General features: G+C 42.5%; 2 protein-coding genes across 11 annotated transcripts in view; one reads left to right on the top strand and one right to left on the bottom strand.

The window, feature by feature from the left end:
• ST7L (suppression of tumorigenicity 7 like) overlaps positions 1–23,268 on the top strand; it is a 151,956-nt gene that overhangs the window by 117,099 nt on the left and 11,589 nt on the right. The gene's annotated exons all lie outside the window — the stretch shown is intronic.
• CTTNBP2NL (CTTNBP2 N-terminal like) overlaps positions 18,741–23,268 on the bottom strand; it is a 66,361-nt gene continuing 61,833 nt past the window's right edge. For all 4 annotated transcript variants that reach the window (XM_027091057.1, XM_027091058.1, XM_027091059.1 and 1 more), the window contains one exon: positions 18,741–22,894. In XM_027091057.1, the coding sequence (XP_026946858.1) occupies positions 21,413–22,894 (1,482 nt within the window). In that variant the 3' untranslated portion in view covers positions 18,741–21,412. The remainder of the gene's footprint in view (positions 22,895–23,268) is intronic.

Below are 23,268 nucleotides of genomic sequence, written 5' to 3'. Positions count from 1 at the left end.
CAGACCACCCCACTCCCCAACCCACCCAGTTACAAGGGGAAAAATGAATAGAGTGGGCTAGATTTGGGTATTCCTCTTTTTCCATATGGAAGACTAGAGTGTATATGAGTTGCATATTTCCCTTTCCCCTGTTCAGTTAGGCTCTGAAAAAACACCAGTTTAGGCTCAAGTGAAATAGTTTTCTCCTGAGGGCAGGCCTTGTTAAAAACGCTCTGAAGTGTGAGGTAAAAATGGTAAAGTAGGAAGACCCTGAGCTCACCTCCTCCCATGGGCACACCAAAATTACAACTATTTATGGAGCAACTGTCAATGAGAATGACCTGAAGACTAGCAGAAAAGATCTTCTGCAACTAAAGATATAAAGAAGGAACCACAATGAGATGTAGGAGGGGCAGAGAGCATAGTCAAGACCAACACCCCCAGGTAGGTGATCCACAAGTAGGAAGATAATCACAATTGCAGAGGTTCTCTCTAAGGAATGAGGGGTCCAAACACCATATCAGGCTCCCCAACCTGGGGAGTCCTGCACCGGGAAGATGAACGCCAGAACATTTGGCTTTGAGGGCCAGTGGGGTTTGATTTTGGGGAAGCCAAGGGGCTGTAGGAAACAGAGAATTCTCTCTTAAAGAGCACACAAATCTCTCACATACTCCAAGACCAAGGACAGAAGCAGTAATTTGAAGAAGGGTCAGACACACTTGCTGATCTTGGAAAGCCTCCTGAAGAGGCAGGAGGGAACGGGAGCTCACTCTGGGGATATAGATACTGGTAGCAGCCATTTTTGGGAGCTCATTCTATTACGAGGACACTGGAGCTGGCAAGCACCATTTTGGAATCCTCCCTCTAAGTTTTTGTTTTTGTTTTTTTTTAATTAATTAATTATATTTATTTTTTGGCTGCGTTGGGTCTTCTGTTGCTGCGTGCAGGCTTTCCCTAATTGCGGTAAGCGGGGGCTACTCTTTATTTCGGTGCACGGGCTTCTCATTGCAGTGGCTTCTCTTGTTGCGGAGCACGGCTCTAGGTATACGGGCTTCAGTAGTCGTGGCATGTGGGCTCAGTAGTTGTGGCTCACGGACTCTAGAGCACAGGCTCAGTAGTTGTGGCGCATGGGCTTAGTTGCTCCACAGCATGTGGGATCTTCCCGGACCAGGGCTCGAACCGTGTCCCCTGCATTGGTGGGTGGATTCTTAACTACTGTGCCACCAGGGGAGTCCCCTCCCTCTAGCTTATTAATGCAGGGATCTGGCCCCACCCATCAGCCTGTTGGCTCTAGTCCTGGGAAATGGGACAATCAGCTAGCTGGGTGGGGACACAGTCCCACCCACAAGCAGGCAGGCTGCCCTAGACCACCTTGAGCCTGCAACCATCCCAGGACCCAGCCACACCTACCAGAGGACCCAGGACATGGTCCCACACACCAGTGGGCTGGCACTAGCCCTGGGACCCCTGGGACTTTGCAGCCAGCTCTTGGGACCTGGCCCTGCCCACCAGCGGGCTGACACTAGCTCTGAGACCCAGCCTCACCCACCAGTGGGTAAGCACCAGCCCTGGGACCTCCTGGGCCCTGGCCCCACCCACCAGCAGGTCCATACCAACTTCAGGACCCCCCAAGGCCCCTGAAGTCAGAGATCCTGGGACCTGGGCCCACCCACCAGTGGTCCGGCCCTGGCCTTGGGACCCCCTGGGCCTCTACAACCAGCCACCTTGTGACCTGGCCCTGCCACCAGTGGGCCAGCACCAGGACTGGGACTCCCCAGGCAATACAGCTAGCTGGGCTAGGACCGAGCCCTGCCCATCAGCAGCTGGAAACCTCTGCACTAGGCAAAACCTGACAATCAACTGGGCCAGGATCCAGCCATGCCTATAAGCACACTTATAGTAGTCAGTCCATCACAACAGAAGGGCCCACTCAGCTCATATAGGGGACACCCCAAGAGCATATTGCTCTGCAGACCAGAAGGGAGTGGCACGATACATTTAAAGGGATGAAAGGGAAAAACCTACAACCAAGAATATTCTACCTGGCAAGGCTATTATTCAGATTTGAAGGAGTGATCAAGTTTTACAGATAAGCAAAGGTTAAAAGAATTCAGCACCTAAATATAAGACTGGAAACTGTAAAGCTCTTAGAAGAAAGCATAGGCAGAACACTCTTTGACATAAAATGTAGCAGTATTATTTTGGATCTGTCTGCTAATGCAAAGGAAACAAAAACACCAAATGGGACCCAATTAAACTAAAAAGCTTTTGCACAGCAAAGGAAACCATTGACAAAACTAAAAGACAACCTATGGAATGGGAGAAAATATTTACAAACGATATGACTAATAAGGGGTTAATACCCAATATATATAAACAGCTCATACAACTCAAAATAAAAAAAAAAAACCTGATTTTAAAAATGGGCAGAAGACCTGAAGAGACATTTTCCCAAAGGAGATATACAGATTCCCAACAGGCTTATGAAAAGATGCTCAACATCATTAATCATCAGACAAATGCAAATCAAACCACAATGAGATACCACCTCACACCCACCAGCATGGCTGTCATCAAAAAGACCACAAATAACAAATGTTGGTGAGGATGTGGCGAAAAGAGAACCCTTGTACACTGTCGTTGGGAATGTAAATTGGTCAGCCACTATGGAAAACAGTATGGAGTTTTCTCAAAAAAACTAAAACTAGAACTACCATACAATCTAACAATTCCATTCCTAGGTATTTATCCAAAAAAGACAAAAACATTAATTTGAAAAAACATGTGCATCCTTATATTCATTGCAGCATTATTTACAATAGTCAAATACTGTATGATATCACTTATATATGGAATCTAAAATCAAAACTAATGAACAAACATAAGAAAACAGAAACAGAGTCATAGGTACAGAGAGCAAATGGGTGGCTGCCTGAGGGGAGAGGAGTGGGGGAATGAGAGAAATACGTGAGGGAGATTAAGAGGTACTAACTTTCAGTTACAAAATAAACAAGTGTGGGTATGGAGTGTACGGTGTTGGGAACACAGTCAATAATTATGCAATATTTTGTATGGTGACATGGTAACTAGACTTATTGTGATGATCAGTTTCTAATGTACAGAAACATCTCATCACTACATTGTGCACCAGGAACTAATAGAGTGTTGTAGGTCAATTATACTTCAAAAACAAATAGACAAACAAACAAACAAGCAAACTCATAGAAAAAGAGATCAGACTTGTGGTTACCAGAGGTATATGGTGGAGGGAATTGGATGAAGGTGGTCAAAAGGTACAAGCTTCCTGTTATAAGATAGATAGTAGGGATGTAATCTACAACAGAATAAACTAACACTGCTGTGTGTTACATATGAAAGTTGTTAAGAGTGTAAATAATAAGAGTTCTCATCACCAGGAAAAAATTTTTTTTCTCTATTTCTTTAATTTTGTGTCTATATGAGATGACGGATGCTCATTAACCTTATTGTGGTAATCATTTCATGATGTATGTAAGTCAGATCATTATGCTGTACACCTTAAACTTATATGGTGCTGTATGTCAATTATATCTCAATAAAACTGGAAGAAAAAAACAACAAAACCCAAAACCAAAAAGCAGACAAAACCCCAGAATGGTCTGGGGTATTTCAAAACAGTTAACCTTTTCCTCCCCCTACTGGAAGCATGAGAAGATTTTTCTCCGATAATCACTGTAAGAATCTGGTGGAGCTCCTAAAAATAAAACTCACAAAAGTGTGAGAGGGTCCCTCTGACTGGGTCCCCCCAGAGTCTTTAATTCCCATACTTGTTTCAGGACCCCGTTTCCACCTGGTTTTCTCTCTTTTTTTTAACCTGTTTTTTTTTCATTCAACATAATTATTTTGAGATTCATTCATATTGTTGCATGTGTTGATCGTTCATTCTTTTTATGGCTGAGTGGTATTGTATGGATATACCACAGTTTATTCATCCATTCATTTGTTGGTAGATATCAGGGTAATTTCTAGTTTTTTGCTATTACACATTGAACATTATTTTACAACTTTGGCATAGACGTGTACTTATATTTCTTTGGGATAAATACCTAGAAGTAGAATGGCTGAATCATATGGTAGGTAAGTGTATATTTAATTCTTAAGGAAACTACCAAACTATTTTTCAAATCGGTTGTACCATTTATACTCCTATGAGCAGTTCCTGTTGCTCCACTTCCTCATCAACACTTAATATGGAAGGTCATTTTAATTTTACCCCTCTAAAAGGTGTGTAGTGATATTGTGGTTTTAATTTACATTTTCCTAATGACTAACAATGTTGAGTATCTTTCCAATTACTTATTTGCCTCTTGTATGTCTTCTTTTTTGAAGTATCTTGTAGAACATTTTCCCCATTTTTATTGGGTTGTTTTCTTACTATAGAGTTTTGAGAGTTCATTGTATATTTAGGATGTCAGTCCTTTATTAGATATGTGATTTGAAAATATATTTTTCTAGTCAATGACTTGTCTTTCCATTCTCTTAATAGTGTCTTTCAAAGAGCAGAAGTTTTTAATTTTGATAATGTTCCAACTTATCAATTTGTTCTTTATGGATGGTACTTTTGGCATCATATTAAGAGATCTTTGCCTAGCCTGAGGTCACAAAGATATTATCCTGTTTTTTCTACAGATTTTATAGTTGTAGGTTTTACATTTAGATGTACAATATATCTTGAGATAATTTTTATATATGGTATGAGGTATGGATCAAATTTTAGTTTTTGCATGTGGATGGATATCCAATTGCTCCAGAACCATTTGTTGAAAAGACTATACTTTCTTTATTGAACTGCTTTTGCACCTTTGTCAGAATCACCTGATTACATATTCAAGGGTCTATTTCTAGAGTTTCTATTCTGTTCCATTGATCTGCTTATTTTTATGCCAATACTACTCTGTCTTAATTAATGTAGTTTTATAAGAAATCTTAAAGTCAGGTAGTGACATTTTCCAGTTTTGCTCTTACCATTCAAAGTTGTTTTGACTATGTTACTTTCTTTGTATTTCTGTAAAAATTTTAGAATTATCACTTTTTACAAAAAAGCCTGTTGAGATTTTGATTGGGATTGCATTAAATCTATTGATCAATTTGGGGAGAACTGGCATCTTAGCAACATTGTCTTCTGATTCCTGAAAACAATATGTCTCTCCATTTATTTAGGCCTTTTTCAACTTCTCTCAGCAATGTTTTGTCGTTTTCAATGTATAAGTCTTGTGCATTTTTTGTCAGCTTTATCCTTAAGTATTTCATATTGTTGATGCTATTATAAATGGTACTGTTTATTACTATTTCCATTGCTAGTAAAAAGACAATTGATCTATTCTGCAACCTTGATAAATTCACTTATTAGTTCTGGTAGTGTTTTTAAGAAAAATAGACTCCATTAGATTTTCGACAATTATATTTTCTGCAAAGACAGTTTTACTCCTCCCTTTCTAATCTGAATACCTTTATTTCTTTTTCTTGCTTTACTGCACTGGCTAGTACCTCCAATATATTTGAATATAAAAGTGGTAAAAGTGGGTATTAATGCCCTATTCCTAATCTTAGGGGAAAACTGTTTAGTCTTTTATGATTAAATTTGATATAAGCTGTAGGTTTTTTCTTTGATGTCCACTATCAGGTCAAGGAAGTTCCCTTCTATTTCTGGTTTGCTGAGTTTTTATCTGAAATGTATGTTGGATTTTGTCAAATTCTTTTTCTGAATCTATTATTTTCACTAAAGATCTGCATTTATTTTCCTCAAAGCCAAATACTTTGACATTTTACCAGTTGTCTCAGACATTGGATTTGATGGATAATTACAATAGCCACATTTCAAAAATCTGTTTTTTTTTCCCTTGAGAGTAAACTGTATTAAAGTTACTTTCCAGAAAATATATTCAGTAAATATGATAATGTAGTAACAAACTTGGGCTCATAAGCCTTTGAAAATTTTGAGTAATCTTCAATGATGTTGATCAGGAAATTCTTTCACTGATGGAATCACTTCTCTCATCTCCAGAACTGTATCACCTGGGAATATTGACATGATCATATAGTTTTTCTTTTTTGAATTGTTAATATGGTGAATTACATTGATTGGTTTTCAAATGTCAAGCCAACCTTGAATTCCTGAGATAAACTCAAGTTGGTCATTATGTATTATCTTTTTATATATTATTGCATTTGACTTGTTAAAATGTTAAGATTTTTTGGCATGTTTGTTCATTAGGGAAGTTGGTTTGTATCTTTCTTTGTCATGTTACTGCTTGGTCTTATAGAGTGAGTTGGGAAGTGATCCAATCTCTTCAGTATTCTGGAGAAGTTTCTGTAGAATTAGTATTTTGTTTCTTTGAATGTTTGTAGGATTCATTAATAAAACCATCTGTGCCTGGAGTTTCTTCTGTGGGAAAGTTTTAAACAAAGAAGTCAGTTTCTTTAATATGTGTGGGGCTATTCAGATTACCTATTTCTTCTTGAGTGAGCTTTGCTAATTTGTGTCTTTCAAGGAATTTGTTCATTTCATATGTTATTAAATTTATTGATATAAAATTATTTACAATATTCCCTTTAATAACTGTGCAATCTGTAGTGATGGCACCTCTCCTTCTATTGGCCATTTGTGTCTTTTCTACTTTATTCCTAATTATTCTGGTTAGAGTTTTGCCAATTTTATTGATCTTAAAGAACCAGCTTCTGGTTTCATTGATTTTTCCCTATTGTTTTTGTTTTCCATTTCATTGGTTTCTGTTCTGATCTTTGTAATTCCTTTTCCTCTGCTTACTTATTTCTACTTTCTTAATTGACTTTAATGCTTTTTTCTTTTTTAATGTAGACTTTTAATGTTATAAATTTCCCTATAAGTGCTGCTTTATCTGCATCCCACAAATATTGATACGTTGTGTTTTAATTTTCATTCATATACAAATATTTTCTAATTTCCTCTCTGATTTCTTTATTGACCCATGGACTATTTAGAACTGTGTTATTTTCCAAATATTTGGGGATTCCCTAGAGACCTTTCTGTTATTAATTTCTAATTTAATTCCATTGTAGTCAGAGAACATGCTTTCTATGACATAAATCCTTTTAAACTTACTGAGACATTTTATTTTTTTAAATTATTTTTAAAATTTTATTTATTTAATTTATTTATTTTTGGCTGTGTTGGGTCTTCATTGCTGCACACGGGCTTTCTCTAGTTGTGGTGAGTGGGGGCTACTCTTCTTTGTGGTGCACGGGCTTCTCATTGTGGTGGCTTCTCTTGCTGTGGAGCACAGGCTCTAGGCATGTGGGCTTCAGTAGTTGTGGCACGTGTGCTCAGTAGTTGTGGCTCGTGGGCTCCAGAGCACAGGCTCAGTTGTTGTAGCGCACAGGCTTAGCTGCTCTGCGGCATGTGGGATCTTCCCAGACCAGGGCTCGAACCCATGTCCCCTGCATTGGCAGGTGGATTCTTTTTTTTTGCGGTACGCAGGCCTCTCACTGCTGTGGCCTCTCCTATTGTGGAGCACAGGCTCCGGATGCGCAGGCTCAGCGGCCATGGCTCACGGGCCTAGCCGCTCTGTGGCATGTGGGATCTTCCCAGACCGGGGCATGAACCCGTGTCCCCTGCATCGGTAGGTGGACTGTCAACCACTGCGCCACAAGGGAAGCCCTACTGAGACATTTTAATGGTCTATCATAGTGAATGTTCTTGTACACTAACAAAAAAATACATGTATTCTGCTCCATTTGGTTGGAGTATTCTATAACAATTTACCCTATTTCTGTCTTTCTATTTAAAGTGGATTTCTTGTAGGCAGCGTATATTTGGGTCTTGCTTTTTTTACACAATATGACAATCTCTGCCTTTAACTGGGTTGTTCCGACCATTTACATTTTAGGTGGTTATTGAGATTGTTGGTTTTCAATCAACAATCTTACTATTCTTCTATCATTTGTTCTTTGCTCTCCTTTCCCCTTTTTCTTTGTTTTGGATTATTTTTTATGATTCCATTTTTTCTCACTGATAACAATTTATTATAATCCATTGGCAGCACACAGATATTAATGAAACCAGAACTATGTCTACAAAGAAGTGGGCAATGATATGTAGCCATTCTATGGGGAACCGTGTGTACTTAATCATCATCACATTTTATTAATTTCTTGATCCCTTGCTTGTGCTGCTCAGTATCTTTCCACAGGGGCTAAATCTCTTTTATGTGATGAGTGATCTCATCTTCATGGTGTTTCTTCAAGGTTGACAGTTGTTCTCTAGTCTGTGCTTGGAGTCATCCTTCCTCTTCAGCCTGTTCTCTCTTTCCAAAGGCCCCAAGGGTCTCCTGGATGGCATCCGCACCAGGATGGAAATTTTCTGACCTTTTGGGGCTGCGACCGTTGAGAGTTGAAGCTTAGGGCTTGCATAGTTCTGACGTTCCACATGCCAAGCAGCATCTGCGTCCATACCTCCATGACTGACCTTGTTGTCAGTGCAGCCCCTCTCCAGTCATGCTATGACTTCGGTTTTTCGTCCTTTGCTTTGTTTTGTTTCTTGGCCGTTGCTTTAGGGCTTACAGTATACAACTTTAACTTATCATGTACTTCTTTCATATATTATACTGATTCACGATAGTATAAGAATCTTACTTCCATTTCTTCTCTCTCAGCCTTTGTGCTATTGTTGTCATACATTTTACTTCTACATATTTTATACACCCCACAATTCATTGTTATAAAATTGTAAAGAGATTTAAAGAATAAGGAAAACAATCTTTCAAATTTACCCACATAGTTACCATTTCTAGTGCTCTTCATTTTCCCTTCCTTGTACAGCTAACGGAATTTGTATTTCTATACTGCAGGTTTGCTGGTGATAAGTTCTTTCAGACTGTGCATGTTTGAGAAAAGTCTCTATTTTGCCTTTGTTTTGAAAGGTATTTTCACCAGGTATAGAATTCTAGGTTGACAGTTTTTTCCTCAGTACTCTAAAGCTATCACTCCACTGTCTTCAGGATTGTATTGTTATCAAAGAGAATTCTGCTGTAATTCTTATCCTTGTTCATCTGTATAGAATATGGTCTTTTACCTCTGCTTGTTTTGAAGGTTTTCTCTTTATCACTGGTTTTAAACAATTTGATTATGATATTCCTTGGTGTACTTTCCTTCATGTTTCCTGTGCTTGGGGTTCTCATTTTCATCAAATTTGGAAAAATTTGGCCATTATTTGTTCAAATATTTTCCTTCAGGGACTTCAGTTATATAATGTGACTTGAATTTGTCCCAATGCTCACTGATATTCTGTTCACTGTTAAAAATCTTTATGTTCTATGTTTCATTATGAATGGTTTTTATTGGTATTTTTTCAACTATTCCTTCCATACTGTGTAATCTGCTATTAATACCATCCAATGTTTTTTTCCATCTCAGATAGTGTGGTTTTCATTTCTAGAAGTTTGAGCTATGTCTTTGCTTTATCTTTCATGTCTCAAATTAACAAACTGAATCTTTCCTCTATCTCCTTGAACATAAGGAATACAGTTATAATAGCTGTTTTAATATAATTATATACGAATTCTACTACTGTGTCATTTTTCATTAATTTTCAATTGATGGCTTTTTCTCCTAATTATGGACCCAATTTTTCTGCTTCTTTGTGTGCCTGGTAATTTTTGATTAGATGCTAGATATTGTGATTTGAACCTTTTTTTAAATATAATTTTTTTAAAAATTTATTTATTTTTGGCTGTGTTGGGTCTTCGTTGCTGCACGCAGGCTTTCTCTAGCTGTGGCAAGTGGGGGCTGCTCTTCGTTGCGGTGTGTACTCTTCTCATCACGGTGACTTCTCTTGTTGTGGAGCACAGGCCCTAGGCGTGTGGGCTTCAGTAGTTGTGGCTTGCGGGCTCTAGCGCACAGGCTCAGCGGTTGTGGCACACGGGCTTAGTTGCTCCTCGGCATGTGGGATCTTCCTGGACCAGGGCTCGAACCCGTTTCCCCTGCATTGGCAGGTGATTCTTAACCACTGTGCCACCAGGGAAATCCCTTTTTTTTTTTTTTGTAGCCATGCTGTGTGGCATGTGGAATCTTAGTTCCCTGACCAGGGATTGAACCCATGCTCCTTGTAGTGGAAGCGTGGAATCTTAACCACTGGACCACCAGGGAATTCCCTGATTTTAGCTTTTTGGGTACAGATATTTTTGTTTTCCTATACAAATTCTTGAGCTTTGTTCTGGGATGCAGTCATTTGCAAATAGTTTGACCCTTTTTTAGTTTTTCTTTTAAACTTTTTTTTAAGGTGGGAGCAGAGCAGCACTTAGGCTAATTTTGGCCCACTATAGAGACAAAGCCTTCTGAATGAATACTCTATCCCATGTTCCATGAATATGAGATTTGTCATTCTGGTTAGTGAGAATGAAAACTACGCACAGTCCCAGGAGAGCTCTGAGTATTGTTCCCTCTAATCCTTTCGGGTGGCTCTCATTGGCTTTTGGGCATTTCCTCACATGCATATGTTGATTAGCAATTAGTTGAAGACCCCAGAGGAATCCTTTGAGGATCTCAGGACCTCTCTCTCATTGCATCTCTCTTGTCTACAATACTCTTATCTTCCAACTCTCAGCTTTATCTCCTGTACTTAGGGAGATTGCCAGGCCTACCTTGATTCCCCTTTCACTGCTGGGTCAATCATAGGACTCACTTCATTTGTTTTCCATCTCTATCCTTTGTTGCCTGTTGTCCAGTCTCTTGAAAATTGTTGTTTAATATATTTTGCTCAGTGTTTAGTTGTTTTAGATGGGAGAACAAATCCAGTCCCTATTATTCCATCTTGGTCAGAAGCAGAATTTTCTAAACTTTTAAAAAACATATCTTTTGACTCCATACTCTAATCTTTGTATTTATGGTACATTTATAATTGTGTATACTGCATTATTGAACATTTTTCTGACAAAAGAAATTTTGTTTTGACTAGCATTGATGAGAAATTAATTGCCCACTTACAATTTTACACATCTAATAATTGGAAGAATTTTCTAGAGACCAGCTCTGGCTTCATACATTTAAAACATTGTTTGTCCTCCATTTCCCATTTTACTTTTAGGGCCAGGTTCTATAAGGTATATTTATATCAATACAACCTTTGGTGCTTCTCCTTCACATCATTATGCAAGGTGAGGCAGCACAATGCTTGATAGGACCACTCCTGGAAGCCATTTCTACACTGGGATGGCTAGTAAAAACTCAACTATACACGAAAGTGACTGCAAACCACATAAATATATTTTACTCAAAAAATAACCCCTGGGCTTCCCTGGTGGCACAGTGGTTGAGAGTCCGCCTGCCGATGCAGGGGACGTGGGTTCGTGCCCCGGTCCGGAAAGATCCCACGTGCCGCGGAGCGGCTGGGCCCGTGAGCCATGGCCGCTGAGCCTGCGCGTCCGGAGCCTGTGCTCCGCAACGGGAGAGGCCACAACAGTGAGAGGCCTGCGTACCGCAAAAAAAAAAAAAAAAAAAAAAAAAAAAAAAATAACCCCTTATTCAATTTACCTTTAGCTAAATTCTCAAATTTAGGTGGCTGTGGCCACTACTCCAAGGTCACCCAACACGGGGGAAAGTGTGATATAGATGCCACCGTGAAAAGAGACAGCAGTCTTAACTGACTACAGTTAAAACACTTACTTTTGCAAATTTTATAAAAACATATGACCATATGAACACATTGCTTGGGCCCTTCATGTTTGGAAGGGGCTGTGCCGATCAGGGTCCTTGAAGCTTAACTTCATGGTAAGTCTGCCTCTGCTCATGATGCCTCTTTGGTTCAGGCTCCCAGTGATCCACCAAATAGAGCCCAAATTCTTCTCCTGGGCAGACTGGGCCCTTTCCTGAACCCATTTACTTCTCCAGATCCACACTCCCACCCAGACTTCTCACCATGCTGGTTGGCAACGCGGTGCATTGCATACATTTTTCTCATTACCTGGAATACCCTTAATTGCCTTCTTTTCCTGGGAGCATCTACCCCTCCTTCAAGAGCAGATTGAGTGTCATTTCCTCCGTGAGACCATTCCTGACTCCACTGGGGATTGTGTCACCACAGCTTATTCCTATTTTTATCTTTTTGATTTTTCACTCTTTTCAGTAGCAGAGGAAAGCTTCATTCTTTGATCAAAGAATGGAGAGGTGTGAGCTAGTGCTCCTGAGTACAAGATCTCCCTGAAAGGCCTTCAGCAGGGCTGTTTTATAAGGATCTTGTCAGCGGCAGGAGGATGGAATTCCGGGCAGTCTGGCACAGCTGTGCTGCCCCTGACACTCACTCCAGATCACAGTGCCGGGTGTGTGTCCCTGCACACAGCCTGCCGCCGCCATCTTGAATTGCAGTGTGTGCTGGGCATCTCTGCACACGACCCGCCGAGCTCAAGTGTCGGGCACAGCCATTTTGCTGAAGTGCTGGGGGACAAGGCCTCTGCACTCGGCACCCTATGAGCAAGTGAAACTGGTGTCAGGACTTACTGAAGCTCGGGTCCTTTATGTCTCATGAAGAAGGAATTCGTCGAGAGGTAAGAAGTAGATTTACTAAGGGGACACACACTCCATAGAATGTGGTCCGTCTCCAAAGGCTTGAGAGCGGCCTCCAATTTTTATTATAGTCCGCATAATACCGTGTTTCGCATTGTCTCTCCCACCAGCATTTAGAGCCCCTAAGGCCCTGTAACTTATTTATTTCTCTATCCCAGTGCCTAAGTCAGTGAGTTGTACCTAGTAGGAGCTAATGTATGCATGTTTGAACGAATGAAATCTCTTTGTTTTCCTCCCACAGAGTGCTGGCTCTTGCTCACTTATTTGTCTTATTAAGGTTTTTGTTTGTTTCAGCATAAACAGTAAAGGAGGAGCGAGACATTTTTGAAACATACTTAAATGAACGAATGAATATATAAATAAATGTTGATAGAGTCATCCTGACCCTCGTGTAACAAATAGTTATGGATGATCTACTATTAGGAGCTACATAATACTAGTAGCTATCGCTTTCTGAGTGCTTACTTATGCCCTAACTAGTTTGGAGTCTTAGATTTGCTCAGTTAAGGCTCACAATCCTATGAAGCGGTTTCTGGTATGCCCTGCCCTTCTACTAGTTTGGGCTTCCATCCGTGCCTAAGACAGGGACTGTGGCTGAGCTCCCGACTAGGCCATCAGGGAGGTGGCAGAGCGCGGATGTGGGGAGGGGACGCATCCCGCCCGTGCCAGCAGGTCTGAAGCGGGTCCCTTCCAGACCGCTGACCCGTCCTTTTCTAAGGAGGTGGGTGTGCGGCTACACCTCGGTGTAGAGAGAATCTTAGCGACTGAAACACCAGGGGGCGCTAGCAATTCAGCTTTCCGATGAAGGACGGGGCTGCCGTGGCAACCTCTCAGCTTCCTCTCTGGACTCGCAGCCCTGGAGCCGCCCTTTCGCCCGCTGCTTCTTTTCACAAAGGCTGCAGATCTGCAGACTACTCACCCTGTGCTACGTACTTGCCCGGTTTATCTCATTTAATTCTCACAAAACCCTAAGAGGAAGGTTCTCATATCTTCACTACATTGATGCTGAAATGAAGGCTAGCGAGGTTAATTGACTCGCTCAAGGTTACACAGAGGATGGCAGAGTCCTTGTTCTGAACGACTTTTCTTGCTCCTCCTACTTCTGCATCCCCACGTCCTACGTACATAGATTATACACATACCCCTATCAGCGCAAACCAGGATCCTTCTCTCTTCTGTTTATTTAAATCCGATGTCTCTAGACCCACAGATTTCCCTGCTCTACTGAACTTCATAGGCACTTGGGGCCTCATCACCCACTTGGGGCATCTGCTGCCCAGCACTGCCCTGAGATGTCACATCTGCAAGGCTTGTTCCCCCATCAGTGTGTAAATTCCAGCCTTTAGCATGAGGCTTCACACAGAGTCAGTGCTTAATAAACATAACCTGAATAAGTGACAGGCAGGCACATAAAATGTGTGTGTGTGTGTGTGTGTGTGTGTGTGTGTCCTCAGTATAGCTCAGGGTCTGCAGAGAGACAGCAACAACAAAAACCTGTTGAAAATATGTGAATGAGGATTTAATAGTTTAACATTACTATTTTGCTCTACCTCCTTTATGTTTGTATCCAGCTGGGACTGAAAACTCCCAGAAGGTAAGGATGAGGAATGTTCGCATGCGTGTGTGTGTGTGTATGTGTGTAGGGGGGGTACTGGGGGAAACCGAGGAGACTGGGGCAGAGCTTTCCCATGGTGAGAATAAGGCTCACATAGAGTATGTGTGTGTGTGTGTGTGAGAGAGAGAGAGAGATGCCAAGATCTGAGTTAGAGCAGAAGGAAAATGAGCCCTGAATAGGAGCCTTGTGTGTGGCCCTGTGGTGCTGACTCACCAAGACTCAGGAGAGGAAAATACACTAGGGATGAAGAAGGGGCCTGTATGTTGTGGCCACCACCGTACCACCCTGAGGACACCCTGTCTGCTCTGAGGCCCAAATGGTCTTGAAAGGCTTTGATTTGGGTTAGGTGGGCTAGGAGTGGGGAGTGGGCACTACAGAGAACGGAGATGGGTAAGTCTTTTGAGAATGCAAAAGACCCTTCCTGGGAGAGCTATGGGTTTGAGTTCAGGTGGGAAAGGAGAAGCACGACGAGGAGGTGTCTCTCCCCATGTATTCAGTCGCCCTCTCCTCCACAGGCAGGTGTGGCAGGTCAGATTCACAAGCGGGGAGGGATAGATGCTCATGGCTTCAGTGGCTTCTTGTCCACACCTGAGGAACAAGACATGCCTTATGAGTAAGTGCTTCCCAGAGCTGATGCTACCGATGGAGGCATGGCCTGGGAGTAGAAGCTCCACAATCCTCCCCACTCCCAGCCTCACCTCAGCCATCAAACTGGTTAAGAAACAGGAGGACAGGATTTTTGCGGCAACCAGGATGGCAAGCAGCCCTAGGCCAAAAGGCAGAGGACAAAGCCCAGGTGAACAGGATCAAAGGTCAGACATTGTAGAGCAACAGGTGAGAGGAGGAAGGAGTGCCCGAGGGAGCAGCTAGGGCTGGGCTAGGGATTCTGATCCCAAGTCTGCTAGGGAAGGAGTGGGTAGCTGAAGCGGAAGGAGGGAGCCAGACTGACTTTTCAACCCAGGCCTCGTTCTCCTCATCTGTAGGACGAGGGAGCTACAATCAAGGGTCTCTAAGCTTCCTTCTCGCTCTAACACTTGATGACTCCATGTGTGTAGGTGATCATCCCCCTTTCTCCCTACCAAAGCCCCCACTCCTTCAGTGTCCTGTTCCTAGCTCAAAGTCTCAGAAGAAAGCTAGTGAGTCAGTGGATTCATACTTAGGTGTATGACTGACCATAAGCTAATATTCTGAACTCCCCAAATGTATTACATAGTTTTGACTATAGTATGGCCACTGGAAGGAGAGTGGACTTGAAGGCCAAATGGATGAAGGTTTGAATCCCAGCTGTGCCGCTGAATCTCAGCCCTGCTCCGCTGTAGGACCTTGAACAATGTACTGTGCCTCAGTAGGTATTCGTTACTTTATGGGTCAAGCAGGAATAACCTGCCTCTTTTAGTAGTTGAGTTGATTAAATGAAGTAACATATGTAGTATACCTGATTGAGAGCTTGGCACCAAATAAAATACTCGGAAAATGTGTCCACCCACCTTTAGAGGACTTAACCATGGCTAGAAAGAACAGAGTCTGAGAGATTAAGGTGCAAGAGGCTTACCAGAGAGAACCCTTGGGATCCACAGCAAGAGAGGGGAGGGGAGGAAAATGGAGGGGCAGGAAAGCCGAGCTGCAACACAGTCTCAGTAGAGGGTTCAGCCAACCCTACAGGGGGTTTTGAAGCTGAGATGTCCCTTCAGAGCTCCCTTGATTTGGGACAAGGAGGCCAGGTCTTTATATTCCATATCAATCATCTTTAGATATGAACTGCCCATGGATGGAGATGTGACCTTGGTCAAATTGCTTTGTTTCAGTTAAGGCAATTCCTATAAGGGGCTTATAGCCAAGGGCTGTTTCCTGTCAGCATTTTCTGCAGCTAGGAAAATAAATCTTTCATTCCTGAAGGGAGACCTGAGTGTCTGCCATGTTGAATTAGTGAGTAGGACTCTTGTCAGGGATAAGGCCTGTTGCTACCCTTCCCAGTAATTTCTCCAAGCCAACCATTTCACAGTGGTGTGCAGAGCCACGAGCCCTTCCCCGTGCCCCTCCAGTCTAACAGCAGCACAAGTAGTCACACCACTGGGAGAAAAGGGGAAGCTGCTTCTACATCCCTCCAAGCGAATCACTTGTAGGTGTTCCAGAAGTACCCACTGGATTCTTTTCGAAGCTCGTCTTTTCTCTTTTGCTTATAGAGATTTAGAGGGTAGGAGGGGGACATTTATGTGTAACGCAGCAAGGTCCTTTCTCAACTTGCCTTTTGCCCGTTCCTAGGTCTTCCCTACAAGTTATTTGAGAATGTTTTGCAGAGTGCTGTGGCCTGAGAGCTCCTTCTTATACCAGCCCGAGCCCTTGCAGAGAGCACACCACATTGCTGTCTGTCTCCCTGAAACAGGACTCAGCTCTTTTTTTTTTTTCGTGGTATGCGGGCCTCTCACTGTTGTGGCCTCCCTCTCCCGTTGCGGAGCACAGGCTCCAGACGCGCAGGCTCAGGGGCCATGGCTCACGGGCCCAGCCGCTCCGCAGCATGTGGGATCCTCCCGGACTGGGGCACGAACCCGTGTCCCCTGCATCGGCAGGCAGACTCTCAACCACTGCGCCACCAGGGAAGCCCAGGACTCAGCTCTTGGGGCCCTCTTGTGCCTCTCTCTCTGACCTCATCCGAAGACCAAGACAAGCCAACTGAAACATAATGCAAACACAGGGAGATAGTGCAGAACTCCAGGTAAGTAATGCTTTGGTGAGAGGAGTAAAGATACTTGCTTCTTTTCTAGTTAACTTTTTCCTGCCCACAAAGATCTGTTTTTGCTAGGACCACCTTTAACGACCCTAAATGGCATTTAAACCCCACTTGCATTATTCAGTTGCCTCTGGTAACTTTCTGTGTTGTTGTGCACCCCCCAACCAGAGCGTGAGTACCTTGAGGTTTTCTACGGTAGCCACTTTGGTTTCTGTCTCATCTTAAATATCTAAGAAACATGAGTTGCTTGAGGGGAATTAAGATGTTCTGTTTTTGTTCCATTTACTTGACCTGATAAAGGTCTCTAGGTTAGGGTGGTGGTGGAGTAGCATGATGTCCTGCAAGGTTTAAACCTGCCTCATGCTAAGAAGCAGCCCAGGCACTTACCTTGAGCTCCACCTTGGTCTACTCATCAGAATCTCCAGGGGGAAGGGCCTGGAACTGGCGTCATGAGTGACTCTGGACATTCTCATTTGGGAAGCAGGTAGTGGAAAGAGCAAAGTACTGGGTTTTCAATTCAGGCCCTGTCACTTACTAAGGTCTCTACTACAAATCTGGTCTTCAACTACCTCACGTGCACACTGGGGATGATATAACACCTCACAGCACCCTTGTGCAAATTAGTAAGGGAATATGTGTGTGGAATCATTAACATGGTGCTTGGAATCCAAGTAGGCACTCTTGACTCCGAGTATCATTGACATTCTAGCAAAACAGATTCTAGAGCTCAAGACATCTCCTTAGGTTAGAGGCAAGTAAGTTCTTGTGAAAGAACAGGTATGGGCTATGAGGCACTATTTCTCGAAATGTGATCCTCAGACCACCTGCATCACCTGGCCCCTAGGCCCAATCCCCAGGAATCCTTATTTTTAGCAGGATTCCCTTAAGCACAATAAAGTTTAAGAATCACTACCCCAGTCTCCTTTCTCCTCCTTTACTTGCACCAATGAACTGGCCATTGATATGTGAGCAGATGGGTGGACAGGCTCTCAAGTTTTCTCAACTAGTTTTATATCAATTAAACTAAAATTACTCCTGTGGAACAAACAATGCTCATTGCCTACCTCTGATGCATTATGAAAACACAAACTATTTTGAAGCAGCATTTCTCAAAAGACATTTGAAGTTCTGTTTCAAGGGCTAAGCATCAGAAGCGCTCTTTATAAATCACACACACACACACACAAATTGACAAGGCAGCATTGCTGAAGTGAGGCTGTTATGAAAAAATGGATATACCCTGTGTTTGTTGAAATGATCATTAATTGGCTTAAATGCTGGGAACTTAGATATGTAAACATCCACACTGTTTGAACATCTTTTGTACATCAAAGGATTTTCAAGTGCTTTTGTCTGGCTACACTAGCATTTGCTAACAGTGTAGCAGCAACAGCACTGGACTAGGAGACAAGAGATGCATTAGTCATTTGTAAAATGAGAGGGCTGGACAAGATCAGGCGTTCTTAGAGCACATGATTCATGAATGGCGTCAGGGTCTCTGGACACCGTGAAGCCATCAACCAAATTTTGCACATAAGCATACACATTTTTCTGGGGACAGAGTCTAGCTGTTTTTAGATTCTCAAAAGGTCCAGAATCCCCAGATGGTTTAAAAATTACAGACTGGATTATTGTGAAGACTTCTCCCAGTTCTAAGATTCTAAGGAAAACCAATGTCCCAGCTCCTTTTGGGGTCTAACCTGGATGGGTCACTGACTTCGTTTGTTTTTTTAAAGCCAGGAGTGAGTGCTCCCTCTTCACCAATCTGCTCCTTCCCCAACAAAATCGGCCCTGTTGTGCAACATTCTTCATTTCGTACAAACAAGACTATTTTTTGCCCAGATAGTAGGATTTAACTTGTTTTAATGAAGTCTGCTATAAAAACAGGTGAAGACTTCTGCACGGTACATTTGGCTTTACACATGTTAAGGACTAGTTAATGCTTGTGCTATGCATTGCACAGCATTATAATCTGTTGACCAGTAACATAGCTTTTGCAACATGGGTTAAGACCAAAATTGTGAATCACAGAACTTTTACTTAGCACACACACAATCTACAGCAAACTTAAATACTAATCTATAATACCTAACTGGATTATTGGATCCATTGCAGTATTGTGCTTATTTATCTCAGAAGATAGGCAACTAGCAAAAATACACATTTCTTTTGCATTTCCCCACCCCCATATTACACTGTAAAAGAAATACATTATTCAGTGCACTTCCTAAGAAATAAACTTCCTTATAGTATCTCTCTCTATATATATCTATGCCAAAACAAAAGAAGAGCACAATGCAATTTGTAAGATTACCATTTAAAGCAAGAGGTAATAACACTCTGGGATTATAGCCCCCTCTTCTGCTTAGAAAGTTCAGCTATTTTATCAGCCAGTTCATGTGACTATGCACGGGAATAAAACTTAATGCATGATTGCTCTGGGAAGTTTAAGATAACCCCTTTGTCATTTGGTAGACACGCTGAGGCATTAACAGTATTTGAACTTTTTGATGTATTGTCTTTAGTCAAACCATAAGCTGTGCAGACACCAATATACTCCATAGTCATTTATCTTGATTTCCATCACTTGCTTTCCCCCCATCAACTCATGTTGGATTAAGAGGAAATAGATTTAAATTATAGCAGGTCAGTGGCTGCTGGATAGATGTTGGCTAGAAAAATGTATGTGAGGACACCAAGGCCTCTTCATCCTTGTGGACACAAAATCATGTACCCACCATGTCTGAGCTGGGTTGCAGACAGTCTTGTTTGGAAGAGAAGAAGAGTCATTATACTCTGCGGAGTTTGTTGGCTGTGCTAGCCAACAGGTTGGAAAGTCTGGAGGCTTCTGTCCTCACAAACTTGCTGTGATGGAAATGACCGAAGTTTCTAGAATGAAAGAGGCTGCAGCTTGGCAGCTTGCAGGCTAAATCCAGCTGCAGAAGTGTTTAACTAGCAGTATTTAAATATTTCTGGATCAGTTCTTGATATTTAAAAATGAGAATGTTTCTCATGAAAATTTGGATTTCATAAAAATTTTACGAGCTGGTAACCCGGGTCTAGCATTCTTGCATGGCAACAAGCAGCTGAAACTGAACAGGGGATGCCCTTTGTAACGGGGCTTGGGCACTTCAGTTTGCTACAGCTCCCACTGCTCCCAGCTGTCACACATCACTTGAGTGACCGACCTGTTTCACTCATTTGTATGACCAGTTGAGTTTTGTGACACTGGGTTGGTTTGGCCTTGTCTTCTTTTGATGCTGAAGACCTGATTTCATTTGAAATTTTCCCCTCCTGGTGGACAAGAGTCCTCCTGTGATTGACTGGGTCCCAGCTATAACTAGTTGTTTTGGTAGGTAATCTTAACATGCATTTCTACTCGTCCTTTATGCTATATTGCAAACTCCAAAGATACAATCACATTATTATTTATGTGTTTAAGTGTGTGTATGTTAAACACGTAAAAGGGGTGTTTATCTATACAGATGCATGTATACTTCCATTTAGGCAAAAGTTAATTTGGTTCCACAGACAGACACAGAGTGCTGGCAGCTTGGAGAAAAGTGTAACAGTTTGCTAAAACCTGTATAATTCTGACTTATAATATTACAAAGACAGTGAACTTTAAGTTATTGCTTTTTCATTACAGAATAAAGATCTCATTCTGTTGCAAAACTTTTATACAGAATGAGTAACCATTTCCTATTCAAGTAATAGCAATCGGAATCAGAAGTTCCTTACGCAACAGTAGATGCCTGAAGATATTTTTGAAGGATATGTGATTTCACTGTATTCAAAAACTTATGCAGGAAACTGGGAGCGATGTAATTTTTCAAAAGTACAAGAAAATCAGCACCCCAACTGCTTAATGTTCAGGAGGCTTGCTCAAGGGCTCTATAAAGCTCAGCTTTGTGGCGAGTTCACACCCACCTTTAGGATTCCCATTCTACTTATGCAGCCTTGTTTCTGAACACAAAGCTTGTATTAAAAAACAGTAAAAGACGATTAAAAGCAGTGTTGGTTTTTAACATTCAGAATTCACAGAGGATCTCATTTTTTGCAGTTAAATGATCCATTTTGTGTTACTGCTGCAGAATCACATTCATATGGCAGTCTAATTTCAGGCACTTTTATAACATGTTCATCTGGAATAAAAAGTCTGCATGAGCCACTTCCACATAATTCATAATGAGTGTTGAGTGATTCTAGTCTCCAGATAGACAGGAAATCACCATCTGGTACTCAATTAGCTTTCTCCATCATAACACGATGGTGACTGCAAAGCTTAGACATCTTTGAGGTGCCCTTCTAGCTTTAGCACAAAGATGTGAATCATAAAAATCCAAACTACTTAGTTTCTACCTAAAAAATACAAAAAGGTGAAATACACTAAATGTATTCTACAGATAGTTTCAGCTACTATCAAAATAAATAACATGATCTGACTCAATGGTTTGACTCTGAGCTCTTGGATGAAATCTGATGGAATGTCAAATGTGGAGACTCCCTCCTAGGGACTAGCTACTGGTAGGCAAAAGTATCTCAACGTCCTTGCCATTGGCTACGACAGCATTAGAAGAGCAGCTGCTGGCAAGGTCTTCTGTGGTGGTCAAAGAGGATGCCTGGGGATGAGGTTTGGTCAGTGGAGTGGCAGCAGATGGAGAAGGAGTGAGGCCAGGTTTCTTGGGTGGGATGGGTGGAGGGTTTCCTCTCTCAGCTCTGGGGACGGTAGGGGACTTGATCCCTGGAGACAGGGGGCTCAGAGGACTAGACACTTTCCCTGGAGTAGGTGAATGGCTGGTGTCACCTCTTGGGCTGGCAGTGTTGGCCAGATTTCGATAGTCTGTGCCAAAGGGAGAGCTGTTGGGAGACACGGGCTTGATTGGTCCTTGCTGGCTAGTGAATCTGGAGAGCACCTGGGTGACTGTGTTTCGGGCCAGCTGCTTGGCGGCAGAGTTGTCTATGAGGGTTGGGGATAGATCCCTGGATGGAGGGCTCTGTAGACCACTAGCTTGTTGGTCCTGATCTGCTTGGGACTGAAATTTGTGCCGAGCTGCATGGAACCGCTGGTTGATCCCTACTTGGTAGGATGACTGGTAGCCAGGGCTGCTAGCTGATGACCCCAATAAGCGCTTAGTTAGTACTGGTGAAGAGCAAGGAGAGGATGTGAGAGAGGAAGAGGCAGTGCTGCTGGGAGACAGTGAGCTCCCACTGGAAGGGAGGTGACCAGACGCTGGGACTGGAGTCTCTGTTCCCACAGGACACCCACCATTCTCTACTGCTTTCTCTTGGGCCAATCCCACAGGCTTCTCTCGTGGAGGCGCTTGGTTTTCTACACTGCTGCCTGTTATCAGCTCCTTGGTAGTTTGCATGTCTGGGTCAAAATGTCCATTGGTTTTTGCATAAGAGTAAGCAGGAGTGGTGGGACCAGGCAGCCCTGTGGCTGTTACCTTGGCCGTGCTGCTCCCATGGGTTCTTTCTGCCTGAAAACTCTCCGTTTGGCAAAATACGGACACTAGCACAGGTGGCTCAGTTGCTGTGCCTTTAGACAGGGTTACTGGTTTCTTCACTTGCGCGCTGGGGCTACTTTGCTGGTGCAAAGCCTCTAGGTCCTTCACTATCTTCTTCAAACTCTCCATCTCTTCTTTCAGAGTTCTGGTCCGGTTCTCTTCTCGGTTCAGCTTTGCTCTCAGTTGTTCCCTTTCAATGTCAAACTCAGACAACTGCTTCTCCACCTGGGCCTCCGTCTGCAAGCCCCGCTTCCTCTCAGCAGCCAGCTCTTCCTCCAGCTTGCTCACCCGGCTCTTCTCCTTCTCTAGTTTCAGGCTCAGCTCTCCCGCCTTCTGGCCCTCCTCGGCGGCCTTGTTGGTGGCCTTCTTGCACTCGCGCACCAGCATGGAGGAGAGCTGCTTGTGGCGGGAGCGTTCCTCTTCCAGCTGACTGGAGAGCTTCTTCTGCTCTTTTTCAAACTTTTTCACTTGGGACTTTTCAAATTCCAACTACAAAAGAATGCCACCACACATCTTGATTAGAGTAAGGAAACAAAGAGATACTGAAAAACTGTTATCAAGTAGAGTGCATCAAGCTGGCTGTTTTCTGGCACGTGGGATTGCCATGGATGCCATGTGCTTACATCAAATATTCAAGTATCAGAACACCTAACATAAAAATGTACACACTACGACTTAATCTTTCTTTGATGATTTAGGAGGCACTTCTAGTTCTTATTGTCTCAGGGTTATTAGTGGGAATCTGAATCATCATTGTGTTTTATGTTATGGAAAGTTCAGGGGATCAGAGCCAATCGAAACAGCAGAAAGGCATATCAACCAGATGTTGTGCTGAATGCTGCTGAAAACTTCTAAAGCTTCCG

The sequence above is a fragment of the Aethalodelphis obliquidens genome, unplaced genomic scaffold, assembly GCF_003676395.1.
Source record: "Aethalodelphis obliquidens isolate GAN/ISIS:26980383/991018 unplaced genomic scaffold, ASM367639v1 scaffold70, whole genome shotgun sequence".
Classification (NCBI taxonomy): domain Eukaryota; kingdom Metazoa; phylum Chordata; class Mammalia; order Artiodactyla; family Delphinidae; genus Aethalodelphis; species Aethalodelphis obliquidens.
Note: the sequence above shows the minus strand (reverse complement) of the source record. Positions and strands in the feature narration are given on the sequence as shown.